The 26,826-nt window shown below is 45.8% G+C and overlaps 2 protein-coding genes and 1 pseudogene across 2 annotated transcripts in view; 2 read left to right on the top strand and 1 right to left on the bottom strand.

Annotated features, from left to right (window-relative positions):
- The first annotated feature begins 339 nt into the window (after positions 1-339).
- LOC123463519 lies at positions 340-959 on the top strand (annotated as a pseudogene).
- Positions 960-8,358: 7,399 nt separating this feature from the next.
- Mboat4 (membrane bound O-acyltransferase domain containing 4) lies at positions 8,359-17,362 on the bottom strand. Its single transcript, XM_004666934.2, has 3 exons — positions 17,244-17,362; positions 14,151-14,375; positions 8,359-9,322 (listed from the first exon to the last, which is right to left on the bottom strand). Exons 1-3 carry the CDS (start codon positions 17,360-17,362, stop codon positions 8,359-8,361), a joined length of 1,308 nt encoding a protein of 435 aa, XP_004666991.2.
- Positions 17,363-24,815: 7,453 nt separating this feature from the next.
- Positions 24,816-26,826, top strand: part of Dctn6 (dynactin subunit 6) — a 31,577-nt gene continuing 29,566 nt past the window's right edge. Inside the window, exon 1 of the mRNA XM_004666935.2 lies at positions 24,816-24,911. Coding sequence (XP_004666992.1) covers positions 24,889-24,911 — 23 coding nt within the window. The 5' untranslated portion in view covers positions 24,816-24,888. The remainder of the gene's footprint in view (positions 24,912-26,826) is intronic.

Genomic DNA, 26,826 nt, shown 5'->3' with positions numbered 1-26,826 from the left:
TCTCTTCTCTCTAACTCTCTCTGCTTACACAATAAATAAAAATATTTAAAAATAATAAAATAAATAAAAATAAAAGAAAAAAATAAGTTAAAAGCTGGGTGTGGTGCTCCACACCTTTCATACCAGCAACTTGGGAGGCAGAGATAGAATGATCACTGTGAGTTCGAGGCCAGCCTGGGACTACAGAGTGAGTTCCAGGTCAGCCTCAGCCTGAGCTAGAGTGAGACCCTACCTCAAAAAAAAATCACACAAACAGGTGCACCCTCAGTGAGCCTGCCAGGGACACCTTGCGCTCCCTCCATTTCCTGCACCGTGGCCCGAGCGTCCACAGCGGAAGAGATGGCCTTTGTGAAGAGTGGATGGCTGCTTCGACAGAGTGCTAGTTTGAAGCGATGGAAGAAGAACTGGTTTGACCTGTGGTCAGATGGTCACCTGATCTACTATGACGACCAGACTCGGCAGAGTATTGAGGATAAGGTCCACGTGCCCGTGGACTGCATCAATATCCGCACAGGCCATGAGTATCAAGTCATCCAGCCTCTGTGCAGAAAGCACTGACAACTGTCTGGCCTGGAAGTTTACAGTGCAGGGTTCCAGAACAAACAAGGCTTACGTTGGCTCGGCCATACTGTCAGATGAGACTGCCATGGCTGCCTCGCCCCGGCCGCATGCAGCCTGTGCTGCCCCAGCCCCTGAGGTTTATGGCTACGGTCGTACAGTGGTGCGTACCCAGCAGGAACCCAGGTTGTCTATGCAGCAAATGGGCAGGCGTATGCTGTGCCTATCAGTACCCATATGCAGGACCTTATGTACAATAGCCTGCCAATCAAGTCGTCATCCGTGAGTGGCATTGGGACAATGACAGTGACCTGGCACTGGGCATGCTTGCCAGAGTGGCCATAGGCATGGCCTTGGGGTCTCTGTTCTGGGTCTTCCAGAGTTTCTGTGTTTGTGCATAGCTCTGGTAACCCATATGCAGTGATATGATTTGCAGGGCTGTTCTGTCTGTGACAAGTGTTTTAATAATAGTTTCCATAGTTCTTTTGCAGATAATGAGTTGGTGATTATAACCAGTCTTTATGTGAACCACAAAGAAGGGCTTAACTGTGCAGTTAGCTAAAACCTGGGCTTCTTCAGGATACTGGCTCATGCCAAGTCTTTCGTAGGGATCTCTTGGAATACCTTATTTGACATTCTTGTCTTGAAAGGCATTTTCTTTTCAGTGAGGTGTAGTTCTTAATTTAACTCCCTTTCCCGTTACGCTGGTAACAACAGTGATGGAGAAGCAAGTGGCTGTGGCAGGAAAACAGCTTCCTTTGCTTGGACTCAGACTTGGAAACCTCACACCAGAGCCCCGGGAGCCATGGGCTGGTAAGCTGCCAGGTGGCTTCTGTAGGGTGGTGGTGTGAGAGTCTTGTGATCTGCCCTGTGGGGCTCCTTAGGCCCCCTGCAAGACTGACTGCTTGGGATGATGGGGGACAGCCCTCACCCCTTAAAAATGATGCTTCAGAAATCTGCCTGATTGGAGAGCTTATTCTTGTTCCTGTATTTGCTTTCCATAGTGATCTGTAGAGAACATCTCAAGTTGGAATTGACCTGAGGCTCAGAAGCCGTGCGCTTTACCTTTAAACCTTGAAGGAGGAAGAATGGTGGCGTGAGGGTGGAGTGGCTGACATTTGCTCAGAGATGTGTTTTTAGTGCTCACTTATATTTATTGCCAGAAAAATCTACAGATGGCTTATTTTTTCTACTTGTTGAGAAAGTTGGTGAGTGGAATGGGGAGAGCTTTAGCAAGAATGTTCCGTCTTCATGTCTTCTGGGGCCCACGCTATATGAGGACACTTTCTTGTCCCTCAGGAGGCCTGTTCTGTGCAGGGACTGGGCCCTGTGGATACCTGCTAAATGCTGGGATGGACCATAGCTGTGGGGGAGACTTGGTTTCTGCCTGAGAAATGGGTTGGGACCTAGGGACTTGGGAGACTTGATCTAGAGATCTCTCATCCAGCCAGGATCACACTTTATTTCTCTTCCCAACCCAGTCATGATAGAGAAGCAAAAACATTCACTGTTGGGTCTCCAGATACATGAAGTTCTGAAAAACCCTTAGTCCTGCTTTGCTGATCTGGACTCGTATTTCACTTATTATAAAATGCGTATTTCACGTATTTGTACTGCTGTTCTTTCATGTTGTAAAGTCCTGGCACCAGTTTTCCACTTGGCATTTTCATGAAGGCAGCGCACACAGTGAAGGCTCTGCCCTTAGCTCGGCGAGGTCACTCCAGGAGGTGCACGTTCTGTTGTGATTGTGCCTTTCTGGATCCGCGCATGCTCTCATGCTGCGCAAGGGCTTGCTCTCAGTCTGCCCAAGGGTTTGGATACGTCACCATTGAGATGGGTGCCAGGTGGATTTAGTGATGCCCACAGTCTGTCTAGCCACTCCTTGGGGACTGATGGGCGTGGCAGTGGCTAATTCCAGATGGCAGGCGAGTACTTCTCAGTCTTCCTCATGGGTAGGAAGGATGTGTGACAACATGGCATTGATGGTTTAAAGTGTTGCTTTAATCAATGTGACGTTTTCATGTCCTATGTCAGTAGAATGATTTTTGCCCAGCTTGTAATCATTCTTAAAGCTGTGTGGTTTACTTACAACATATTAAAAACCAATTCTCAATGTTAAAAAAAAAAAATCACACAAACAAAGTTGACTTAAAGGCAAACAGTGATCAGATCATAGCACTGCAGTCATCTCGTGGCACACGGATGGGGCAGGACTATGAGCATACCAATCAGGAGCATTACTTCAAGTTAACGTGGAACTTCTGATACCTCTCTATTGGCATATTTCAAATACTAACAAAGGAAGAAAGAGGATTTATTTAGGGAATGCCAAGGAAAAGGAACTAGAATCATCCTCAAAGTCATATTGAAACAGTATTTACTTCTGCTTTTGGTCTGTTCATTTGTACATTTTAAGTCAGATTTGTATTTAATACTTATGTACATAGTTACCAAAGTGGGTTTTCACCTGTTATTCTCTGAGAATAATAATTTCCATTTTTTATCTTTTGGGAGGGGGGATCAGTTTTTCAAGGTAGGGTCTCACTCTAGCCCAGGCTCAGCTGGAATTTGTCTCAGGCTGGCCTCAAACTCACAGCAGTCTTCTCACCGCTGTCTCCCAAACGCTGGGATTAAAGGTGTGCGCCACCACACCTGGCCATGTTTATAACTTTAAAAATATTTTATTATGTATTAATTTGAGAGAGAGAAAGAGGCAGAGACAGGCAAGTGCCTTAACCACTGAAAAATCTCTCCAGCCTATTTATTTTTTAAAATATTTTATTTTACTTATTTATTAGAGAAGTAGGGGGATAGAATGGGCACACCAGGGCCTCTAGCCACTGCAAACGAATTCCAGATGCATGCACCACCATGTGTATCTGGCTTACATGGGATCTGGAAAATCAAACCCAGGTCCTTTAGCTTCACAGGCAACCTCCTTAACCACTAAGCCATCTCTCCAGCCCCTATTTTTTTTTAATTTTTTTAGTTTTTTGAGGTAGGGTCTTACTCTAGCTCAGGCTGACCTGGAATTCACTATGTAGCCTCGGAATGCCCTCGAACTCATGGTGATCCTCCTACATCTGCCTCCCGAGTGCTGGGATTAAAGGTGTGCACCACCATGCCCGGCTCAGCCCCTATTTTTTTAATAAATGATTTTTTGACATACAATGAATAATAAAATATTAGTGCCTTTATTTCAGGACTTCGTGGCCACCCCATAGCTGCATCTTTGGACTAGGAAAGGGGGAAAAAAGATTTAGTCTTATCATGCTGGTAAAGCTGAGATAGTCAATGTAGGTACATCTAGTACAGTATGTCCCTTCTCTCCAGGCTCTGCTCCCTTCCCTGCCATCTGCTCAGGCCTCTCACAGGAGAAAAACACTGCTGGTGTTGGCAGCATGTTCAAAAGTTATCCTATGAAGAAGCCTAACCATTCATTCAGCAATTCCATGCATGTCTTGTTACTACTTTTACACATAATATATGACCACCCACCTTTCTACACATTCTCTTGATTTTTGAAAATTCCCAAAAGCTTTTGAGGATCTCACTTGTTTCACAACAAAACATCCAAAGTGGGCCCAAGAGTCAGAGCAGCTGTTTAAAGTAAGCCCCTCTTCCCAGCTTTAGCTCCTGCATGTGAAGGAAGCCAATCCAGGTCCCTAGCCCTCAGTTCACAGAAGGACGTTGGGCAGATAAACAGTAGCTATCTGTGTCGCTGAACAGGAAGAAAACAGACATGAGAAAATACAATCCACAGAAACCATGATGTCTGAGAAAGAGGAAGGCATGATTGCTACCAGAAAGAAAAAAAAAAAAACAAAAAAAACTCATGGACATAATCTCTTGAGAGAAGCAACCACTGAGTACAATTAGCATCCATTCAACTGTCACCAAGGAAACCAGGCAGACAGAGAGAGACCTGGGACAGAGCCAGGACTGGAGCCTTGGCATTCTCAGGCTAACCAGTGATATGGTACAACAGCCTTTGGATGGTGAAGAGAGCCATAGATTCCCTACCATGACATGCAAAAGGTCTACAACGGCAGCATGACTGTCCACCCCTAGCTAGAGGGAAGGTTAGACACCATGGCGAAACCAGCCTGTGCTGCTTCTTGTGCAGAGTCCCCTCCTCCAGGGCAGGAAGGGTTTCTTCATGAACTCTGTCTTCTCTAGCTCACAATCATGTCATCATCTAAACTAGGCGAGATGCTGCAAGTTTCTCAGCTGGCTTCTGATGTGGACGCGGCACCAACACTACACACATGACTGACTGAATGACCGTGTCTTCCTGGCCATTCGATGGCAGCTCATATGCTCTTTGGACTGAGTAGGTGCTATCTTGTTTGAGAAAAGTGTGTAACATAAGGCCGTATGATGTTAGTCTCCATCCCAAAAAACTGGTGGAGCATTTGGCGCTAGTACTGATGGCTTGGTCACATCTTTGTCCTGTTTTAGCCTGTCAGCAATGATTTCAGGTTTATCACCCTCCCTATGGACTAGCAGCTCACTGGCGATGTCATCAGTACCCTGCACATGAGGTGGGTTGAAGTCCAAGTGATAGACCCTCTCACCAAACAGGTGAATCCAAGATGGGCTGAGGCAATCTCCAGTGTTTCAAATGGAATATTCAAACTGATCACTCGATCCAGGTCACAGTCTGTCCAGGGCTTCAACTTGTACTAATGTGCTCAGAAAATCATCTGGTAACCAGTACTGATTGCTCTTGGTTTCAAGTTCTGATTTTATTAGGCATGTGATCACATGATCTTTCTCTAGGTACTTGTGGTTTGAATGCCCCATAAACTCGTGTGTTTTGATTGCTTGGTCCCCAGGTGGCAGCATTTTGTGGGGGGGGTGGAGACTTGCAGGGGGAAGTGTGCTGTTGGGGACAGGCTTAGAGGTGTTACAGCCACCTTCCCCTTGCCAGAACTCAGCTCAGATCCCTGCTGATGTTTCCACCTGCTGTGGCAGAGGTGATGTCCAGCCTCTGCTCATGCCATATTTTCCCATGCCTTCATGAAGCTTCCCCTCAAGACTACAAGTTGTGTCTGGTCTGCTGTTTGTCCTGACAGCTTGAAGGTAACCACAACAGTACTGCCTTGCCACATTGCCAACTTCTGTCAATAATCATTACAGAGGAAGAGGGAATCCTCAGAACATCATAGCTCTGTAAAAGTTCTATCTTACAAATCTCACCTTGACTGTAGTGATTCCCTGGGAAATGCTAACTGGCTAGAAGAGAAGTGGACTGGGAGTCAATCATGATGCATTCCACTCCACCAGGCAGCCCTGCAGACAAGCAGAGCACCAAACACCTGGCGCTTCAGGTAGGCCAAGCCTACCACTATGGGAGCAAAGAACCTGGCTTCATCACAATTTTCATTTTGTATCCTAATTTTTCTTTTCTCTTTTTTAATATTTTATTTATTTATTTCAAGGAGAGAGAGAGAGAGAGAAAGAGAAAACAGGCATGCCAGGGCCTCTAGCCACTGCAAACAAAGTCCAGATACATGTGCCCCCTTGTGCAGCTGGTTTTCTGTGGGTCCTGGGGAACTGAACCTGGGTCCTTATGTGTTTCAGACAAGTGCCTTAACCACTGAGCCATCTCTCTAGCCCTATCCATGGTTTTCAAATTTTCAAGTTTAGACCAAAATTTTCCAAGTCTGGTTCATGTAGCAAAGTACTATGATAACACAGTTGAATTTTGTCATTTTGGTTTTGGCTTGGCTTTGTGTTTTATTTTATGCTTCTACTATTTGTAAGTTAGAGACAGTTTCTCACTATGTGGTATCTACTGACCTCAGCCTTGTCATCATCTTGCCTCGGCTTCCTGAGTTCTGAGGATTACAAGCATGTGCCACCATACTTGGTTGTTATGGCTTGGATATGGTTTGATTGTCTCCCAAAGGTCCATGGTGAAGTAGGGAGGTAGTGGAACCTCTAAGAAGCAAATCATGGGCTAGGGAGATGGCTTAGCACTTAGGGTGCTTGCCTGCAAAGCCAAAGGATACAGGTTTGATTCCCCAGCACCCATGTAAAACCAGATGCACAAGGTGGCGCATGTGTCTGGAGTTCGTTTGCAGTGGCTAGTGACCCTGGCACGCCCATTGTCTCTGTGTCTCTCTGTCTCTCTGTCAAATAATTAGATAATATTTTTAAAATAACTAATGGCTAGAGAGATGGCTTAGCTGTTAAGCCAGAGGACCCATGTTTGACTCTCCAGATCCCACACAAGCCAGATGCATAAGATGATGCAAGCACACAAGGTTGCACACATGCACAAGGTGACACATGCATCTGGAGTTCAATTTCAGTGGCTGGAGGTCCTGGTGCACCAATTATCTATCTCCCTCCCTCTCTCATAAAAAAGTTCAAAAAAAGAGAAATGAATCACAATTGGAGGTCCTTGGGTCACCTACTGTCATGTCCCCCAAAGGGATTAAAGTAGTTGTCATATGACCTCTTGGTAGTTCCTCCAAGAGGGTTATTATTCTGAGCCCCACCAGCTCTGTTATCCCCTATGCACTCCTACCATGATGTAACAAATCAGCCATCAGACCCTCAGCAGAGACCAAGCCAATGAAGCCATCCAGTCTTGAACATCGAGCCTCCAAAACTGAGTCAGCCTGTCTCTAATATCTAATCTATCTAATATTGACAAACTGAATAATGCCAAACTGTTAAAAGTTTACATTCCAGGATCAAGTGAGCCAAATGGATGCTCAGTATTTGGTTGCCCATGTATATAGCATTTCCCATATGGTTCACAGTATCTTGAGATTTTATTTGGTGTTGAGGGTTGAACACAGGGCCTTGTATATGTTCAGAAAACACTCTGCCTTGCCCTCCCACCCCAACCCTCTTGTGTGTTTTTTAAAATATTTATTTATTTATTTATGTATTTATTTGGTTTTTTGAAGTAGGGTCTCAATCTAGCTCAGGCTGACCTGGAATTCACTCTGTAGTCTCAGGGTTGCCTTGAACTCATGGCAATCCTCCAACCTCTGCCTCCCCAGTGCTAGGATTAAAGACCTGCCCCACCACACCCAGCCTAAAATATTTGTTTATTTTTAGAGAGAGTGGGGGAGGGAGAGAGAGAATGGGTGCACCAGGGTCTCCAGCTGCTGCAAAACTACTCCAGAAGCATGCACCACTGGCTTTATGTGGGTACTGGGGAATCAAACCCAGGTCTTTCAAGCCAGCGCCATCAACCACTGAGCCATCTCTCCAGTCCTCCTGCTGTTTTTTTTTTTATATATTGCTTTACTTAGCCTTTGCTTCCATGCCTAGAAATGTGACTCCTAAGCTAAGGAACACATGAGCTTTTCTGGTTTATACTGCCAAAGGACTATGAAAGTAGACAAGCAGCCAGGCGTGGTGGTGCATGCACTCAGGATGCAGAAGTAGAAGTCACTATGAGTTCCAGGGCTGCCTAAGATTACAGGTCAGCCTAGGCTAGAGCAAGCCCCTACCTCAAAAAAGCAAAGGAGTGGTGATGCGTGGTGGCGCATGCCTTTAATCCCAGCACTTGGGAGGCAGAGGTAGGTGGATCGCTGTGAGTTCAAGGCCACCCTTAGACTATGTAGTGAAATCCAGGTCAGCCTGGGCTAGAGCGAGACCCTACCTCAAAACAAACAACAAGAAGAAAAAACAAAGTAGACAAGCAAATTTCTGAGGCCACCCATTGGGATGGTCCATGCACTACTCTGAAAGTTTTATTATGGAAAAGTTGAAATGTGTGGCAGTTTCTAGGCTCTGCTTCATGGCCGGGTAGGCGAGAGTGGGGGAAGGAGGTCAGTTCCGTTTGCGCTTCCTCTTCGCTAGGAGGATGAGCAAAACACAGTAGAGCGCGGGGAAGACGCTGCTGTAAGAACCGCACAGCAGCCAGAGGGAGGAGGGGCTCCTCAGCTCCACGGCCAGCATGATGTAGGCGATGATGAGCTGCGTGTGGGCCCACGTGAGGGCCCTGTAGAGCAGCCGCGTGGGCCAGGATCTGATGAACACGCGGGCAAAGGTGTGGATCAGGTAGTCAGCTTCCACCATAACAGCCCAGCAAAGGAAGCCAAACACCTGCCCCGGGTGGAGCCCGTGCCACCAGGCGGAGAAGGCAAACGTCTGCAGCAGCGGCCACCCCCGGCTTTGCTGGAAGATGAGCCTGCGGAGCCACCGAGCTGTGCTTTGGTTCCACGTTCTCGTGAACAGGGCTATCCTGTGGGTCGTCTCCAGAGTCCAGATGTCTGCGTCAGGGACATAGCCCTCCTCCCCAGGCCACTGAGCACACTCAGACCCAAAGCCTGCGGCCTGGAGGAGACAGTCGTCCAGGATCCACTGGGAGTAGTAGGTGAGTTTGAAGAGCCCAGCGGTGGACCACATGACATAGACGCATTCAAGCTGCTGGCAGTCGTCCAGTCCCGCCCCTGCACGCACCATCCTCCCTAGAGCCACCTTGAGGCACTCCAGTCCAAGAATTTGCACACCCCTCCAGGACAGGGCCCGGAGAGAGGGCTCACGACACAAAGAGCTAGACCCTTGAATACGAGCCTGAAATCTCTGGAAGGAACATAGGGAGCCTCCCAGGAGAGCAGGGAAAGAGAGCAAGTAGCTCAAATAGGGCAGAGCCTTACACAGGTGCTCAGACAGCGTGCTCCTGCTCTGGACGCCTCCTGATGCCGCCTCCACCTTCCCCTCACAGATGTCCAGAGAGAGGGATGTGACCCTCTGGGTCAAGAGCATGAGGGAAGAAAGAGTGAGGCAGAACCTGAAAGAGATTTTTTAAAATATATTTTTTTATTTATTTGCGGCCTGGAGAGATTGCTTAGTGGTTAAGGTGCTTACCTGTGAAGCCTAAGGACCCAGATTCAATTCCCTAGTAACCACGTAAGCCAGATGCCAAGGCAGTGCATGCATCTAAATTTCATTTGCGGTGGCTAGAGGCCCTGGCATGCTCATATTCATTCTCTCTCTCTCTCTCTCTCTCTCTCTCTCTCTCTCTCACACACACACACACACACACACACACACACACACTATCTGCCCCTTTCTCAAATAAATAAGTCACACATGGTGGTGCATGCCTTTAATCCAAGCATTTGGGGGGCAAAGGTAGGAGGATCACCATGAGTTCGAGGCCACCCTGACAATACAGAGTAAATTCCAGGTCAGCCTGGACTAGAGTAATAACCTACCTCGAAAAGCCAAAAATAATAAATAAAATTTATTCGCAAGAAAAGGGAGAGAAAGAGAGAGATAATGGGTGCCCCAGGTTCTCCTGCCACTGCAAACAAACTACAGACACATGCTCCACTTTGTGCATCTGGCTTTACATGGTACTGGGAAGATTGAACCCTGGTTGTTAGGCTTTGCAGGCAAGCATCCTAAGTGCTGAGCCACCCCTCCAGCCAAAATTGACCTTTTTTGCTTCGTTTTGTTTTTTTTTTTTCACTTGTTTGTTTCAAGATAGGGTTTAGGTCTAGCCCAGGCTGACATGGAATTTTTATGTTGTCTCAGAGTGCCCTCAAACTCATGGTGATCTCCTACCTCTGCCTCCCAAGTGCTGGTATTAAAGGTGTGTGCCACAACACCTGGTCTAGTGAGATTTATTCAAAAATCAAAAACTTTTTTTTATTTGCAAGCAGTGGCGGGGGATGGGTGCCCCAGGTTTTCTTGTCACTGCAAACTCCAAATGCATAGGCCACTTTGAGCATCTGGCTTTGCGTGGTACTGGAGAAGCAAATCCAGGCCATCAGGCTTTGCAAGCAAATGCCTTTAACCACTGAGCCAATCTCCAGCCCTGAAAGAGATTTTTCTAAGTGTGAAATTGTCCTATATTTTTATTATTTCTCTCCCATTCCATACTACTACACATGACTCCACAGCAAATCAGGCTCCACAAAGACTCTGAGTCACTCAGAGGCACAATTATTCCAGGATCAAAATGTAAATGGGGAAATCAAATATTCAAGATGAAAGCAAGGGGCTGGAGAGACAGTTTAGTTGGTAAAGTGTTTACCTTGCAAACATGAGGACTTGAGTTTGATTTCCAGTACACACATAAAAATGCCAAGCTTGGGCCGGGCATGGTGACACACGCCTTTAATCCCAGCACTGGGGAGGCAGAGGCAGGAGGATCGCCATGAGTTCGAGGCCACCCTGAGACTACATATTGGATTCCAGGCCATCCTGACCTAGAGTGAAGCTCTACCTCGAAAAGAAAAGAAAAATGCCAAGTTTATAATCTCAGCACTGCAGAAACAGAGATGAGCAGATCCCTAGAGTTTGCTGGCCAGCTAATCCAGTCTGACTGGTGAGCTCCAGGCCATTGAGAGAGCCTGTCTCAAAAAGAGGTGGACAGCAGGCATACAGAGGAATGATGCCTGAGGTTGTCATCTGGCCTTCATGTACACATGCATATCCACACACAGGCGTGCAAACGCACCTGCACACACATAGAGGCACTTACACTACACATGCACATGCAAAATAAAAAAGAATAGATGAGGCATACTATAGGAAAATTGATTATGATATTTTCAAGAACAGTTTATAAAGAGTAGGATTGGAGACAGATATGGTGGTACATGCCTGTAAGCACAGCACTCAAGATGCTAAGGCAGGAGGATAGCAAGTTTGAGGGCTGTCTGTGCTACACAGTGAGCTCTAGGCCAGCTTGGCTATGTCCTGAGATCCTGTCTCCAAAAATAAAAAATAAAATAAAAAGAACTTGAGGATAAAGGATCTGGGAGAAAGTTAACATTTTTAAAAAAACACAAAATTTAGTAATGAATAGACTATAAAAAGTTAAAGTTTTAAAATATAAACCAGGCTCTGATTATAAGATCTGGTGACCAAAATGTGTGCTGAGAAGTGGTCTAGGATGTGTGGTGGCTCATTAGCTTCTAGCTGTTCTGCTCCAATCACATGAACTCTTACAGCTGTCAGATCCTGCTGACAAGATCACTGAAAACAGTTGGTGAAAATTACAGTGAAACCTTCTGTAATTAAGAACAATGAGCCAGTCAGTGGTAGCACATACTTTTAATCCCAGCACTTGGGAGGCTGAGGTAGGAGGATCACTGTGAGTTTGAGGCTACCCTGAGACTAAATAGTGAATTCCAAGTCAGCCTGGGCAACAGTGAGATCCAACCTTGAAAAAAAGAAAAAAGAATGATGTCCTGTGAGAAGTAAAGTACTGTCCCACGACCACTGCCATGTCTGTGGGTCTGATTTAAGAACATCAGATCCTCTTGCTTGACTTTCCCTGAGAGCAAGATAGCCTCCAAAAGCCACCAAGCCTGTTAACTTGTATTCTGTTGTAGACTGAATGTGTCTCTCCCAAATTCATATGCTGAAGTTCCAACCACTTGTATCACAGAGTGTGACTGTATTTGGAGACAAGACAAGACAAGAAGTGATGACTAAAATAAGGTCATATGCACTACCTACACAAGACCTTTATAATAGGATGAAAAGATGATGACATCAAAAATAAAAAACTAATTAGAAGAGGGAGGGGATTTGGTGGAGGGTGGATTTGAGAGGAGAGAGAATGAGGGTGGAGGAGGGAATTATCATGTTTTATTCCTATTCTTATGGAAGCTGTCAATACAAAGATTTTTTTAAAAAATTTTTTTTAAATTTATTTATTTGAGAGTGACAGACACAGAGAGAAAGACAGATAGAGGGAGAGAGAGAGAATGGGCGTGCCAGGGCTTCCAGCCTCTGCAAACGAACTCCAGACGTGTGCGCCCCCTTGTGCATCTGGCTAACGTGTGACCTGGGGAACCGAGCCTCGAACCGGGGCCCTTAGGCTTCACAGGCAAGCGCTTAACCGCTAAGCCATCTCTCCAGCCCACAAAGATTTTTTAAAATAAGGTCACATGACAACCAAATAAGAGACTGAGATGGGAAGAATGGAGTTTCAAAGGGGAAAGTGGGGAGGAGCGAGGGTATTACCATGGAATTTTTTTTATAATAATGGAAGTTGTTAATTAAAAATATTTTAAAGAAGAAAAAAAAGATAAGGTCACATGGGCAGACCCCAGCTAGTATGACTGTTGTCCTTAGGAGAGACTGAGGCACAGACACACACAGGGAAGCATATGAGGAGCCCAGAGAAGGTGACCATCTATAAGCCAGAAGAGAGACCTTGAAAAAAATACAGAAAAGAAAAGAAAGGGGGCTGGAGAGATGGCCAGTGGTCAAGGTGCTCATCTGCAAAGTCTAAGGACCCAGGTTTGATTCTCTAATACTCTCGTAAAGCCAGATACACAAGGAGGTACATGTGTCTGGAGTTTGTTTGCAGCAGTTAGAGGCCCTGGCATGCCCATTCTTTCTCTATCTGCCTCTCTTTCTCTCAATCCCAAATAAATACAAAACTTTTGTTTGTTTGTTTTTTGAGGTAGGGTCTCACTCTACCCCAGGCTGATCTGGAATTCACTATGTAGTCTCAGGGTGGCCTCGAACTCACAGCAATCCTCCTACCTCTGCCTCCCTAGGGCTGAGATTAAAGGCATGCGCCACCACACACGGCTTAAATAAATTTGAAAATAAAAAAAAAAAAAAAAAAAGGAAAAGCAAATGCTGCTGCCAGCGCCTTCCTCTTAGAGTCCCAACCTCCAGGGAGACCCGTTCTGCAGAGAGCTGACACACTGTGGTCTGGCTAGGGCAGCTCTAGTCACCCAGCACAGCCTCGGCCTTCCTGCCGCCCAGCCAAGCTTGTTCAACTTGCCTTTCCAGCCCCTGCCAGTGCTGGCTTCATACTGAAGTCTTCACTCACAGCATCTCATTAGGGACTTCCTGTGCCCACCCACCTGCCTTTTCCTCACAGAAGCAAACCTGAAGTCTTTGGTGAACATTGTCATCATATTTTTTTTTCAAAAGGATTCTAGGTACAGTGGGGATGTCAAATGTAGTGTGCCAATGGCAGGTGAGAATCAGGTGAGCCGCCGAGAGCAGTCATAGCTCTGTTCCCTGAGAGAACAAGCCCACCGGTAACCAGAGGGAGCCAGGCCCACAGGCCTCAAGAACACAGTGATCCACAGTCCCCCTATCTCAACAATCTCTCCAACTCACAAAAGGCTTCTCTAGATGGTAATTAGCTGTTGGTTTTGGTTCTTGGTTTTTTCTAGGCTGGGTGACTGGCTCCTCAGAGCAATGGATCAGCTGAGGCCAAGTGAAGGTGACTCTCTTACCCAGCTTCACAGGGATGTACACCTGCTGGCTGTGTGGCTTCCGGCCAGGTGAGGCGAGCAAATTTTGCCACTGCTACTAGGCAGGTCTCATCTGTGGGCTCTGGGACTCCTGGCTCACCTTCTGTCCCACGTACAATGACAAGTACAGCAAAGCCAAAAACTGTGCTACGTAGACAACACACAGCAGCTCTGTGTGGTCACTAAATTGTCCATTATCCCTAACACAACAATCTTGCAAGACAGGTATTGCTATCCTCATATTTTGATTCTAGAAAAGGGATTGAGTCTAAGTGAGGCCCTCCTCAGATGTGGAAGCTCTGGAATTCAAATGCAGGGCTCCGGGGCTCTCAGCAACCCCTGGCTGGCTCAGTACAGCCGAATGAGCAGGGCCTTTACCTCACGGAAGGAGGCTCCTGCAGGTAATACTCGGTGTAGTGAAGACCCAAGTGGCACAGGGTCTGCCAGCTCATCTGGAAGGAGAAAGTCAGCCTGTGGACCTGGTGTGGGCCGAGAGAGGAGAGCAGGACCGCCGTGCACAGAGCAGGAACGAAGACCAGCACAGCATAGGCCCGCAGGGCCGCCAGGGCCAGCGCCCCGCCTCCAGCCAGAAGAAAGAGATACCTGAAAGAAAGGAGACAACCTGGTGACACCCCGACAGTGTGGCCAATGAACCACTTCAGAAGTCATCTGGAGGAACTCAGTTGAGGTAGGGCCCATAGAACACCTAAAGAAACCATGACATGGTCTCAGTGAAGTCGTGTGTGTGTGTGTGTGTGTGTGTGTGTGTCAGTCTCACTCTAGCCCAGGCTGACCTTGAACTCAAGCTGATCCTCCTACCTCTGCCTGCTGAGTTAGTGATGGGATTAAAGTCATACTCCACCTTACCTGGCTTTTTTTGTTTTTCTGAAGAAAAGGCACATGGGAGAAAGAGCCAGGGTCCATTTGTAAAGTACTCCCTTAGGAGACAAATCCTGATTGTCCTTTAGTGACCCTTGCATTTAGTGACCCAACATTTGAGTGACTCCTACCCAAAGTTTGTCACCCCTGCCCCTAACAATCCTGGAGATCTTGCTGGTAAGAATCTCTTTAAATTTTACTGGCATGTTGTCTGACTGAGAACTAATGTGGATAAAGTGTGGAGGGTGAGGCAGAGCTCTCTCGGCCTCCCCTCCCCAAAGTGAGTGCCTTTCCTTCTAACAGGGTTTGCACTACCCTGAAGAACTTCCAGACCCGGAGAAAGGAGACCCAGTACCTCCTTTGGACAAATATTCAAAAACTCAAGGAGGGGCTGGGGAGATGGTTCAGCAGTTAAAAGCTCTTGTTTGCAAAGCCTGCCAGCCCAGGTTCAATGCCGCAGTATCCATGTAAAGTCAGGTGGGAAAAGTGACACATACGTCTAGTGTTTCCAACACACACACACACAGAAACCAAAACATAAAATCTTAGTTTCCAAAATAAGAGAAGTATTAGGAGGTGGCCTTTAGGTAATAGATTTTTCACTTTTCAGAAGGATATTCCTCTAAGACTTTTAAAAAGTAGGGACGGACCAGGCAAGATGGTGCACACCTTTAATCCCAGCACTGAGAAGGCAAGATAGGAGAGTCACCATGAGTTTGAGGCCACCCTGAGACTACATAGTGAATTCTAGATCAATCTAGGCTAGAGCAAAACCCTACCTCAAAAAAACAAAAAATAAAATAAAATCATCATATCTTTAGAACTCTAGAACTCCAAGTAAGGGAGATACAGCTAATCTACAAAGATGTGTTTTGACTTATTCTCTGCCCTACAAGTCATACCAGGATATTTATTTTAATTTTATTTATTTGAGAGTGACAGATAGATAAAGAGAGATAAAGAGGCAGATAGAGAGAGAGAATGGGTGCGCCAATGCCTCCAGCCACTACAAATGAACTCCAGACATGTGCACCCCCTTGTGCATCTGGCTAACATGGGCCCTGGGGAATTGAGCCTTGAACCGATATCCTCAGGCTTCACAGGCAAGCACTTAACCACTAAGCCATCTCTCCAGCCCCCAGAATATTTTTCATTTTTATTATTTATTTATTTATTTTGGTTTTTCGAGGTAAGGTTTCACTCTAGCCCAGGCTGACCTGGAATTCACTATGGAGTCTCAGGGTGGCCTGGAACTCACGGCGATCCTCCTACCTCTGCCTCCCAAGTGCTGGGATTAAAGGCAAGCGCCACCACGCCCAGCTTCAAGGATACTTTTTAAAATCACACTTTGTTATAGATGCAGCATACAGAAAATAAATACAATTTAGCTTTATGAGAAATAAAATTAAGCTGCTCAAGCATATCTGGGCTCAGTACTGGAGAGATGGTTCAGCAGTTAAAACTTGCAGAGCCTGGGCTGGAGAGATGGCTCAGTGGTTAAGTGCTTGCTTGTGAAGCCTGAGGACCCCGGTTCAAGGTTCGAATCCCCAGGACCCATGTTAGCCCGATGCATAAGCAGGCACACACGTCTGGAGTTGTTTGTAGTGCTGGAGGCCCAAGCACTCCCATTCTCTTTCTCTATCTGCCTCTTTCTTTCTCTGTCTGTTGCTTTCAAATAAATAAATAAAAATAAACAACTTTTTTTTTTTAAAAAAAAACTCCTTCTTTAAAAAAAATCTGCAAAGCCTAACCACCCTGGGTTCATTTCCCCAATGCCCACAAAATGGCTCATGCATCTGGAGTTTATTTATAACTTCAAGAGGCCCTCTTTGCTCTCTCTCCCTCCCTTTTTCTCTCTCTCTCCATGTAAGTAAATAAATTAAATTATTTTAAAAACAGTATCTGAGCTCCATGACTGACACAGACAGATATATGTATTTGGTAACTTCCTGTACCATCTCAACATCAATCCATTTCCTACTTGATGTGAACCTATCAAATTTTGAGTCAGGGGCTGCAGAGATGGCTCAGCAGTTGTGTGTTTCTTGTGCCAGCCTTTGGGCTTTGAGGTGGCCTGAGTTCACATCTCCAGATCCCATGTAAGAGACAGCTTGCATAGTCATATGCATCCATAAACCCAGTCGCACCAGGGAGCCGAGAACTGGGAACCTTCCGAGTCCTGCAGGCTCTGGAATTAGAGAGTCTGGCTCAAAACTAGACTAGATGGAAGAGTGACAGAGCAGATTACCCCAGAGTTCATTCCAGCCTCCTCCGCCAGGCAAGCAACCCCTGCACAGGAGAGTATATGGAACACCACAAGGACACATTCATGTGCTTATATCATATTATAGTACACACACACACATGCTAAATTAAAAAAATAGTAATTGAGTCAGTGCAAACATTATGTCAATTTCCAAGTCAGCTTTACTCTACTATAGTTAATCACTACCAAGCAGCCAGTAATTGGTGGCAGGGATGGTAAAGCCAAAAACAAGTGTCATTGATATGCGATCTTCATTTGTCTACTCTCTGCTTTCCACCTCAGCATAGAATTCCCAGATGTAAGAGTAAATTAGCCATCTAGCCTACCTGGCCCGTGTGGAAAATGAATCCATGAGGCAGAGAGAATTAAATAGAAGTGCAAAAGGAAAAGCTGCCCCTTGATACAGTGACACAGGGTGGAGGAAGAATAGCAGGAGCCAGTCCATTCTGAGCTGGAACAAAGGCTAGCCACACTGCTAGAGCACCTCGCTGGCGGGCACCCCTGCAAGAGAGATCTCAGCCAGGCTTGCTCTGCTCTTCTTATGTGGTGCAGCGAGGCCTGGGTGAGCAAACACCAAACAAAAGCACTGGAGATAAGCAGTGTGGAAGTTGGCTTTCTGATAAAGGGTACCATGCTATGGAAACCAACACATTTCAGCACTATCTTACTTTACGGTATGTACTGAAAATCGCTTCCAGAAGCTGTGGTTTCAGCTTCCATTGAGCACTGTTTGCTTTTCCAGCCATCACTCAGTCATTCTTTCTTCTCCAAGTTAGTGAACATTCTGTTTCCAGTGTGAACAGACAATAAGACTGGGAGAACAAGAGCATGAACAGGAAGAAGGGACTAAACAAGAATCCCCACCTAGCTGCCAGGCTCTTACATTGCTTTTGATGTCACAACAGCACCCCTAATATATTCCTTTAGTTGTTTATTACTTGCTCTTTATATGCAAAATGGGAGCCTTGCGTGGGGAAGGTTTTTCTTACTGCTGTACCCTCAGTACATAGGACAGGGATGCAAACATCACAAATATTTGTTGGAGCTGGGCTGGACAGATGGTTCAGTGGTTAAGGTGGTTGCCTTCAAAAACCTAACAACCCTAGTTCATTTCCCCAATACCCACATAAAGCCAGGTAGATGCACAAAATGGCACATGCATCTGGAGTTCATTTGCAGTGGCTAGAGACCCTGGCATGCCTGTTCTCTCTCTCTCTCTTTCTGTCTCTCTCTACAAGTAGTAAATAAAAATATTTGTTGGAGTTAAAAGGTTTAGAGGAAGGGCCTGGCATGGTGGCACACATCCTTAATCCCAGCACTTGGGAGGCAGAGGTACATGTTATGCCCAAATTGTGGAGTCCCCAAAGACCACCAAGAGAGTCAGACATGTATGCAATAGCAAAGGGCTTTATTTCGGCTTAAGCTCAGGCTCCAGACTTTACCAACGCAGTGGGTCAGTCCAAGAGCCCTGAATGGCATCTGGGAGGAGCTTTTATTGGGTTCAAACAAAGGGGAATTTCCAATGTAGCAGTTACATGATTGATTGACACTTAGCAAGAGCATATATGTTACAAGCTGATTGGTTACATAGTAGCTGAGGAACTTTAAGCAAACTTATCTATAGTCACAAGAGCCACAGGAATGTATAACATTTACTTGTTACTTTTTGATTGGCCCGTTACAGGGATTATTTTGGGTACTGAGCAGTTTGTGGTTGTTTTTCCCAGTAACTACAAAGTGCTGTGTCAGTAATTTGGGCCCTGCAGGGAAACAGAAACTTAGGCCTATTAATATATTTAAAGACTGTCATGGTGTTACTTTGGTTTGGGCTCTTCAGTAAGAGGATTGCCTTGACTTCAAGGCCAACTAGAGTACATAGTGAATTCCAGGTCAGCCTGGGCTAGAGTGAGACCCTACCTCTAAACAAAACAAAACAAAAACAAAACTGAGTAAGGAAACATTTAAGGAGCCTTTTTTTTTTCCATTGATAGATAGGCAAGTAAAGCAGTGACCTCATAGAAGCAAAACGAGAATAATAGCTATCTCTTGTTAGTGGAGGTCCATCACTAAGCCCAGAGCATTACACAGCTTACCCTAAACAGTTGGTTTTCAACATATTTGGGGGGGGGGTAGAGGGAGTATTCACTATGCATCAGGCACTTTGGTGCTGAGGAAAGAGAAACAAATTTGGATGCCTTACTGCATTTGTGGATCCTAGCTTTGGGAAAGACTGTAAAAGAAGCAAGCTCAGTTATTGATAAGTGCTATTCATGAGAGCAGTAGAGTGAGCGTTATTGGGCAGTTAGGATGGCAAGATCTCAAGAGTAAGAAGTCCCTGGCACCGTTAGTAGTGCTGCCAGGCTAGGGCCAGGGCATCGTTCATTTCTTCTTCTTCTTCTTCTTCTTTTTTGTTTTTGTCTTTTAAAAAATATTTTTATGTGTTTATTTGCAAGTAGAGGGGGAGGGTAGAAAGAGCACTCCAGGGTCTTCTGTCACCGCAAATGAACTCCAGACACATGCACCACTTTATGGGCACTGGGAAATCGAACCTTGGATGACAGGGTTTGCAAGCAAACACCTTTAACTGCTAAGCAATCTCCCAAGTCCAGCCTTTTATTTTTCTCTTTTATTCTATTAAATATTTTAACTAGAGGCTGGAAAGATGGCCCAGAGGTTAAAGGTACTTTCTTGCAAAGCCTAATGGCCTATGTTCAATTCCCAAGTCACCCATGTAAACTGGACCCATGCAAAAAAGTGGTGCAAGTGTCTGCTGTTTATCTGCAGTGGCAAGACACATATGTAAATAAATATAATAATATAAAGTTGTTTAAAAGGGGGCTGGAGATATTGCTTAGTAGTTAAGGCGTATGCCTGCGAAGCCAAAGGACCCAGGTTTGATTCTCCAGGTCCCACATAAGACAGATGCATATGATGGCGCATGCATCTGAAGTTTGTTTGCAGTGGCTAGAGGCGCTGGTGTGCCCATTCTCACTCTCTGTCTCTCTCCCTCTCTGTCTCTAATAAATAAATTTAAATTTAAATTTAAAAAATTGTATATATTTGTAAGCAGATGGAAAACAAAAGAGAGAGAGAAAGTTTGGGCACACTGGGACCTTTTGCCACTGCAAATGAACTCCAGATGCATGTACTACTTTGTGCATCTGGCTTTATGTGGGTACTAGGGAATCAAACCCAGGTCCTCAGACTTGCAAGCAAGCATCTCTAACTATACTGAGCAATCTCTCAAGCCCAATATAAAAAATTAATTTTTTAAAATACTTCTATTTATTTGCAAGCAGAGAGCAATAGAGAGAAGAGAGACAATGGGTACACCAGGGCCTCTAGCCACTGCAAACAAACTCCAGATGTATATACCACCTTATGCATCTGGCTTTATGTGGGTACTGGGGAGTGGAACCCAGGCCTTTGCAGATCCCTGGCATCCAATAAAACTGGGAACTCAAGTGCTTCTGTGAAGGGATCTTTTGGGTGTGATTAAAGTCTATCAACTGAGTAGCTTTAAGAAAGACAGACTAGCTGTGCATGGTGGCACTCATCTTTAATCCCAGCACTTGAGAGGCAGAGGTAGGAGGATCACCCTGAGTTGTAGGCCACTGAAGGGTTAATAGCCTTTCTGAAAACTAGAAGGAACTAAAGAGTTAATAACTCTCCCTAAGACCATCAGGCAATAAAAAAGCCTCAGAGGTATGTGGCCTTGACAGACTCATCTACTCCTGATTGATAAACTTTCCTTAGCTCAGGCTAAGGCTTTGCAGTCAAGCATCTTAGCCACTGAGCCATCTCTCCAGCACCCCAAAATTAAATCTTTCAACCATCAACAAACTAATGAACATAGCTGCCTGGAGACCTATGTGTCCAGGCACCTTACTGATCTCTAGAAGTATATACCATATGTCTGGACCTAGTCCAGTCACTAAGAAAGATGAAGACATAAACATTTCATGGGAATTTATGGTTGAGCCAAGTGGACTACACAGCCACCTCTCCTTATTGGTCTCAGCCCAGTCACCAGGATAGAGAGTGTACAGGTTGTGCTGACCCTTCTCCAGCCCAGTCACTAAGTAAAGAGGAATGTAACCAGTTCCCTGACTGGTAAAGAGACACAGAGACATCACTTGAGGGTTGATGATTGCCAGAACTACACTTCTCCACATCTCAGTGAAATCATTTTAAAGATCAACTTATTTTTCTTTTTTTATCTTATTTATTTATTTATTTATTTTTTGGTTTTGCGAGGTAGGGTCTCACTCTGGCCCAGGCTGACCTAGAATTCACTATGTAGTCTCAGGGTGGCCTTGAACTCACGGTGATCAGTGATCCTCCTATCTCTGCCTCCCAAGTGCTGGGATTAAAGATGTGCGCCACCATGCCCGGCTTTAAAGATTAACTTATTTTTCTAATCAGCCTCATAAACACCCTAGGCTAAGCCACTCATTGGCAGCCTATCTAGGTCCTTCACAGGACCAAGCAGAAAGAGAGAGACCCAAGTCCAAAAAGCCAAAAGCCACACAGCACACTTCAGGAACTCCTACTAGGCACACTTTTCATATCTTTAGACTGAAATCTGAAACCCACCACCACACCTTAAGATCCACCCAGTGACACCGCCTCCAGGTGGTACAGGTACAAACTAGAAAGTAATAAAACACTGAATATATTGGGGGCCATCTATTCAAACCACCACACTGTGAAGGCAGGCCAGCTTCATCTGCCATTATGGAACTTCCCCTGGATCTGTAAGCTTCAATAAATATTCCTTCCTCCATAACTGTGCCTGGTCTGGCTGGAAGTTCATTTCTGTGACCTAAGGCTGTGTACTACATCCCCAAATTCATGTGTTGAAACATAATCCCCAAGTTAATAGTATTAAGGGGTTGGAGCCTTTGAGAGGTGATTAGTTCATGAAGGCTCTGTTCTCATGAATAGGATGTGTACTTATAAAAGGGCTTGACGAACTTATTTGCTCCTTCTATGTGAGGATGCAGCATGTGGGCCCTCACCAGACAATCTGTGATGCCTTGATTTCCAGCTTCTCAGCCTCAAACACTGTGGGCAGCAAATTTCTATTGCTGATAAATTACCTAATCTAAGGCACTTTGTTATAGCTGCCAAACAAGTTAAAAAGATAATTGAGGGTTTCCTGGATGTAAGAGACCTGTCTTACATGAACTTGGCTAGAGCTGCCATCCCTGGCATCCAATAAAACTTGAATTCAAGTGCTTCTGTGAAGGGATCTTTTGGGTGTGATTAAAGTCTGTCAACTGAGTAGCGTTAAGAAAGACAGACTAGCTGTGCATGGTGGTACTCATCTTTAATCCCAGCACTTGAGAAGCAGAGGTAAGGATCACCCTGAGTTGTAGGCCACTGAAGGGTTAATAGCTTTTCTGAAAACTAGAAGGAACTAAAGAGTTAATAACTCTCCCTAAGACCATCAGGCAATAAAAAAGCCTCAGAGGTATGTGGCCTTGACAGGCTCATCTACTCCTGATTGATAAACTTCCCTTAGCTCAGAAAACCTTGAGGGAACAGAAACCGTCTGACAGGATATCCTCCCTAGACAATTTTGCTAAAAATGCTTATTCTGAGCAAGAACACAAATAATTACAGTTCCTTGTCTACTTCCTTGGACCTGCAGCTGGTCCAGGTTGTGTTTCTTAGGATCCTCTTTATAAGCTTGCACCCCAGCCTGACCCTGTTCTTCAGCCTTCACCCTGCAGGAAACTTGCTGCCCCTCACTTTTTCTCTCAATAATCAGTGGGTCTGCAGAGATCAAGTCCGGGGTTCTCTTATGCTTTTCTCTTACACTTTCCTTACAGCCACCTTGAGACTACATAGTGAATACCAGGTCAGCCTGGGCTAGAAAAACCCTGCCTCAAAAACAGATAATAGCTGGGCATGGTGGTGCATGCCTTTAATCCCAGCACTTAGGCTGGCAGAGGTAGGAGGATCGCCGTGAGTTCAAGGCCATCCTGAGACTACATAGTTGATTCCAGGTCAGCCTGGACCAGAATGAGACCCTACCTCAAAATAATAATAATAATAATAATAATAAAATAGAGATGAACCCTCATAATCTGGGAGGGCCTCATTCACTTGGTTAGAGGACTGTAGGAGCAAAACGGAGGCTTCCCCAAACCAGAAGAAAGTCTGCCTCTGACCGGCAGCTTCACCTTCAGCACGAGGGTCCCAAATTGATGTACAGATTTTGTACTTGCCTAGCAGGCCCTTATAGCCTTGGAAGCCAATTCCGTGTAATAAATTGTTGATGCCTGTCTCCTGCTGAGTATGTTACATATGGGGTTTACAGAGTGTGAAGGTGGTGGGGGTAGGGGACAATGGAAGTATTGAGGGTGGAGGGTCAGCTTGGCTTCTTGAAGATGTGATTGGATAGAGAAAAAGCATGAGAAAGATAGTGGACTTGAACTAGACGGATTATGGAAAGGAGTTTGCACTTTAGAGGAAATGAGAGCTGGGTCTGAGGGTCCACAACTGTAATTCCAGTACTTGAGAGGCAGAGGTACAAGGATTGTGCAGGTTGAGTTGGAGGACAACCTGGGCTATCCAGCACAGCCTGTCAGAAAAAGAAATAAGTGCACACATACATGTACATACATGGAATGAGAAAATAATCACATTTGATTTTTAAAATATTTTTAATTTATTTGAAAGAGTGTGAGCTTTGCAAGTAAGCACATTTAACCACTGAGTCACCCAGATTTTATTTGTTTGTTTGAGAAAGAAAAAGAAAAGGGAGAAGATGGGCGCGCCAGGACCTCCAGCCACCGCAAACAAACTCCAGATACATGAGCCACCTTGGACAGCAATAAAATACCACCTTGTGCATCCAGCTTTTCGTATTAACCGTTAAACCATTTCTCCAGCCCCTTGATTTGTTTTTTAAAAGTGATTTTGCCAAGAAAAAGACTTGGATGGTGGTTGATCAAGGGAATAGGGAAGGTAATTTTTGAGATTAAGAATAGAAGAAACCAGTCGGTTGTGGTGGCGCATGCCTTTACTCCCAGCAATAAGAAGGCAAAGGTAGGAGGATCACTGTGAGCTCAAGGCCACCCTGAGACTACGTAGTGAATTCCAGATCAGACTGGACTACAGTGAGACCCTACCTCAAAAACAAAAACAAAACAAAACAAAACAAAAAAATAGAAGGAACTAGTAAGGGGGACAGACATGGAAGCTGGGGGTAGATGAGATGTGGTGGGGTAAACACCGCAAAGCGGAGGAATAGGGCCCAAGAGGTCGGATCAGCAGCACTTGTAAGTGAATTTCATCTGTAGGAGTGAGGAGGGGCAAGGCTGACTACTTGTCCAGCTTTAGGAACTAAGTGAAGGGCAGACACCTTTATTGAGACCCTGGTGTACCCGACCACAGGGAGAACGAAAGTATTGATCAAGCTCCTGTTGGACTTCTTAAGTTTGTAAGGCTTTGGGGCATTCATCTGGGGATGTCAAGTGGTCACTGGAATCTCAAGTGTAGAGAGCTGGGCAGAAGATAGATCTAGAAGAAGAACCTGACAGAGACAGCAGATGGAAGGCAGCACTCAGCCTATGGGAAGCACGAGCTCGAGGAGAAAAGGACCCGGGCCCTGGGGTGCAGCGCTAACGTGTGCGGCCAGGCGAGGAGGGGGACAATGTGACGCCCAGTGAGATGGCTACGGCAATCTGCATGAGACCACCAGTACCGCAGCAGCGGGTAATATGGTCAGGATGATAGGCGCTAGATTCAAAGAAACGGCTCTTGTGAATTTGATACTGGAATTTTGCACAGCAACAACATACCGCCAGCACGCAACAACGACAAGGCCCACGCACCTAGCTCCAGACCCGGCCGGCCCCGCCCCAATCCTGCCAAGGCTCTCCAATCGCGCGCAGAGATCATCGCTCTGCCCAGGCGGTGGTGTCGATCTCCGCTCCAATTGGAGACCAGGGCCTGACGATGGCGGAGAAGACTCAAAAGAGGTGGGTTCGCTGCTGGGGGAGAGCCTGCTCTCGACCACCCGCAGTGGTGGCAGTCAGCTGCTCTTGGGCGTAGCCGTGGGGACTGGAGGGGATGTTTCAACCTGGGCGCTCAGGTCCCTGGTCCCCGAACCCCAGGCCTGGCGTTCCCTGAGGGAGGAGGTGATGGGTGGAGGCTGGGCGACCGAGGAGCTGCGAATCAGTGCGGGGAAGGTTTTTGTTCTTCCTTCTCGCCGTCCCCGCGCCTCGAGGCGCCTGCGCAGAAGGGCCCCGTCGGGCGCTGGGCGCTGGGCCGCGGTGCTGCGGGACGCTGGGCCGGACCTGGCCTCGCCCTGCTCCTCCCCGTCGCGGGCCGAGGATGCGGCGTGGGCCCGGGGCCCAGACTCGGCCGCTTCTTGCGCGGTGGAAAGAAACATGGGCGAGCATCGCGTACCCAAGGCTATGTGCAAACGCCCTGGGCTTTCTTAGACATAGTCCACATTGTTTCTTTAGTGTCATAAATTACATTTAGTTTAGTTTTTTAGTTAGTTAGTTTTGTTTGTTTGTTTGTTTGTTTGTTTTTCGAGATGGAGGCTTGCTCTAGCCCAGGCTGACCTGGAATTCATTATGTAGTCTGAGGGTGGCCTCGAACTCATAGTGATCCTCCTGCCTCCAGAGTGCTGGGATGAAAGGCATGTGCTACCACACCCGGCTAGTTTTTTGTTTTTAAATGTTAAGCAGGTAATCTGTAAATTTGTTTATAATCTACAAAGAAGCAGACCGACAACTATTACTTACCACGTATTATATACATTCTACGTGAAGATTAAGGTGACTGCGGTTCCACCTCCCAGCCGCTGCTCCTCACTGCACCCCAGTGATGTGTCCAGACGGAGATGTTGGAGACCAAGTTTTATTTGCTGTAATAGTAAATTTAATTGTGTCCTGCCTCCCTAAAAAGTGTGCTTACTGTGGCATAAGGACCTGGGATCTCTCCCTAGGGCTTCAGACTGGATACAGGATACATTTGAGTCTTGCCTACATTCAGTTGGCCGAGACAAGTGTTATATAATGCTTTCTTCGTGAGAAGCCTGGGGAAAAGCAAGTTGCAACAGAAAATAATAAATAAATATTTATTTATTTATGAGAGAGAAAGGCAGAGAGAGAATGGGTGTGGTAGGGCCTCCAGCCACTGCAGACGCATGCGCCACCTTGTGCATCTGGCTTACGTGGGTCATGGGGAATCTGGAGAATTGAACCGAGATCTTTTGGCTTTGCAGGAAGCTAGGCCATCTCTCCAATCTCTTGTTTTAAGTATTATTTTCAGGCTGGTGAGATGGCTTAGCGGTTTAAGGTGCTTACTTGCAAAGCCTTAGGACCCAGGTTCTATTCCCTCGGACCCACATAAGTGAAATGTACAAGGGAGTGCATGCCTCTGGAGTTCATTTACAGTGGCTGAAGACCCTGGGACACTCATTCTCTTTCTCTCCCCCTCTCTCCACCCATAAATAAATAAATAAAATATATCTTAAAAACAAGACAGTTTATAGAGGCTAGTTTATCTGACCAGAACTTAATAAAATTGTGTATTTTAACATAAAATCTTTTTTTGGCGGGGGTAGGGTCTCACTTTAGCTCAGGCTGACCTGGAATTCATTGTATAGTCTCAGTGGGTCCTTCAACTCATGGCAATCCTACCTCTGCCTCCTGAGTGCTGGCATTAAAGGTATGCACCACCATGCCTGGCTTTTTTTTTTTTTTCCCTTTCTTATTGACAGCTTCCATAATTATAGACAATAAACCATGATGATTCCTTCCCCCCTCCCTCACTTTCCCTTTTGAAACTCCATTGTCAGCCTTATTCCCTCCCCTCTAAATTAGTCTCTCTTTTATTTTGATATCATCTTTTCCTTCTGCTATGAGGGTCTTGTGTAGATAG

Source organism: Jaculus jaculus, chromosome 9, assembly GCF_020740685.1.
Source record: "Jaculus jaculus isolate mJacJac1 chromosome 9, mJacJac1.mat.Y.cur, whole genome shotgun sequence".
NCBI lineage: Eukaryota > Metazoa > Chordata > Mammalia > Rodentia > Dipodidae > Jaculus > Jaculus jaculus.
This window is presented reverse-complemented; position numbering and strand designations above follow the sequence as displayed.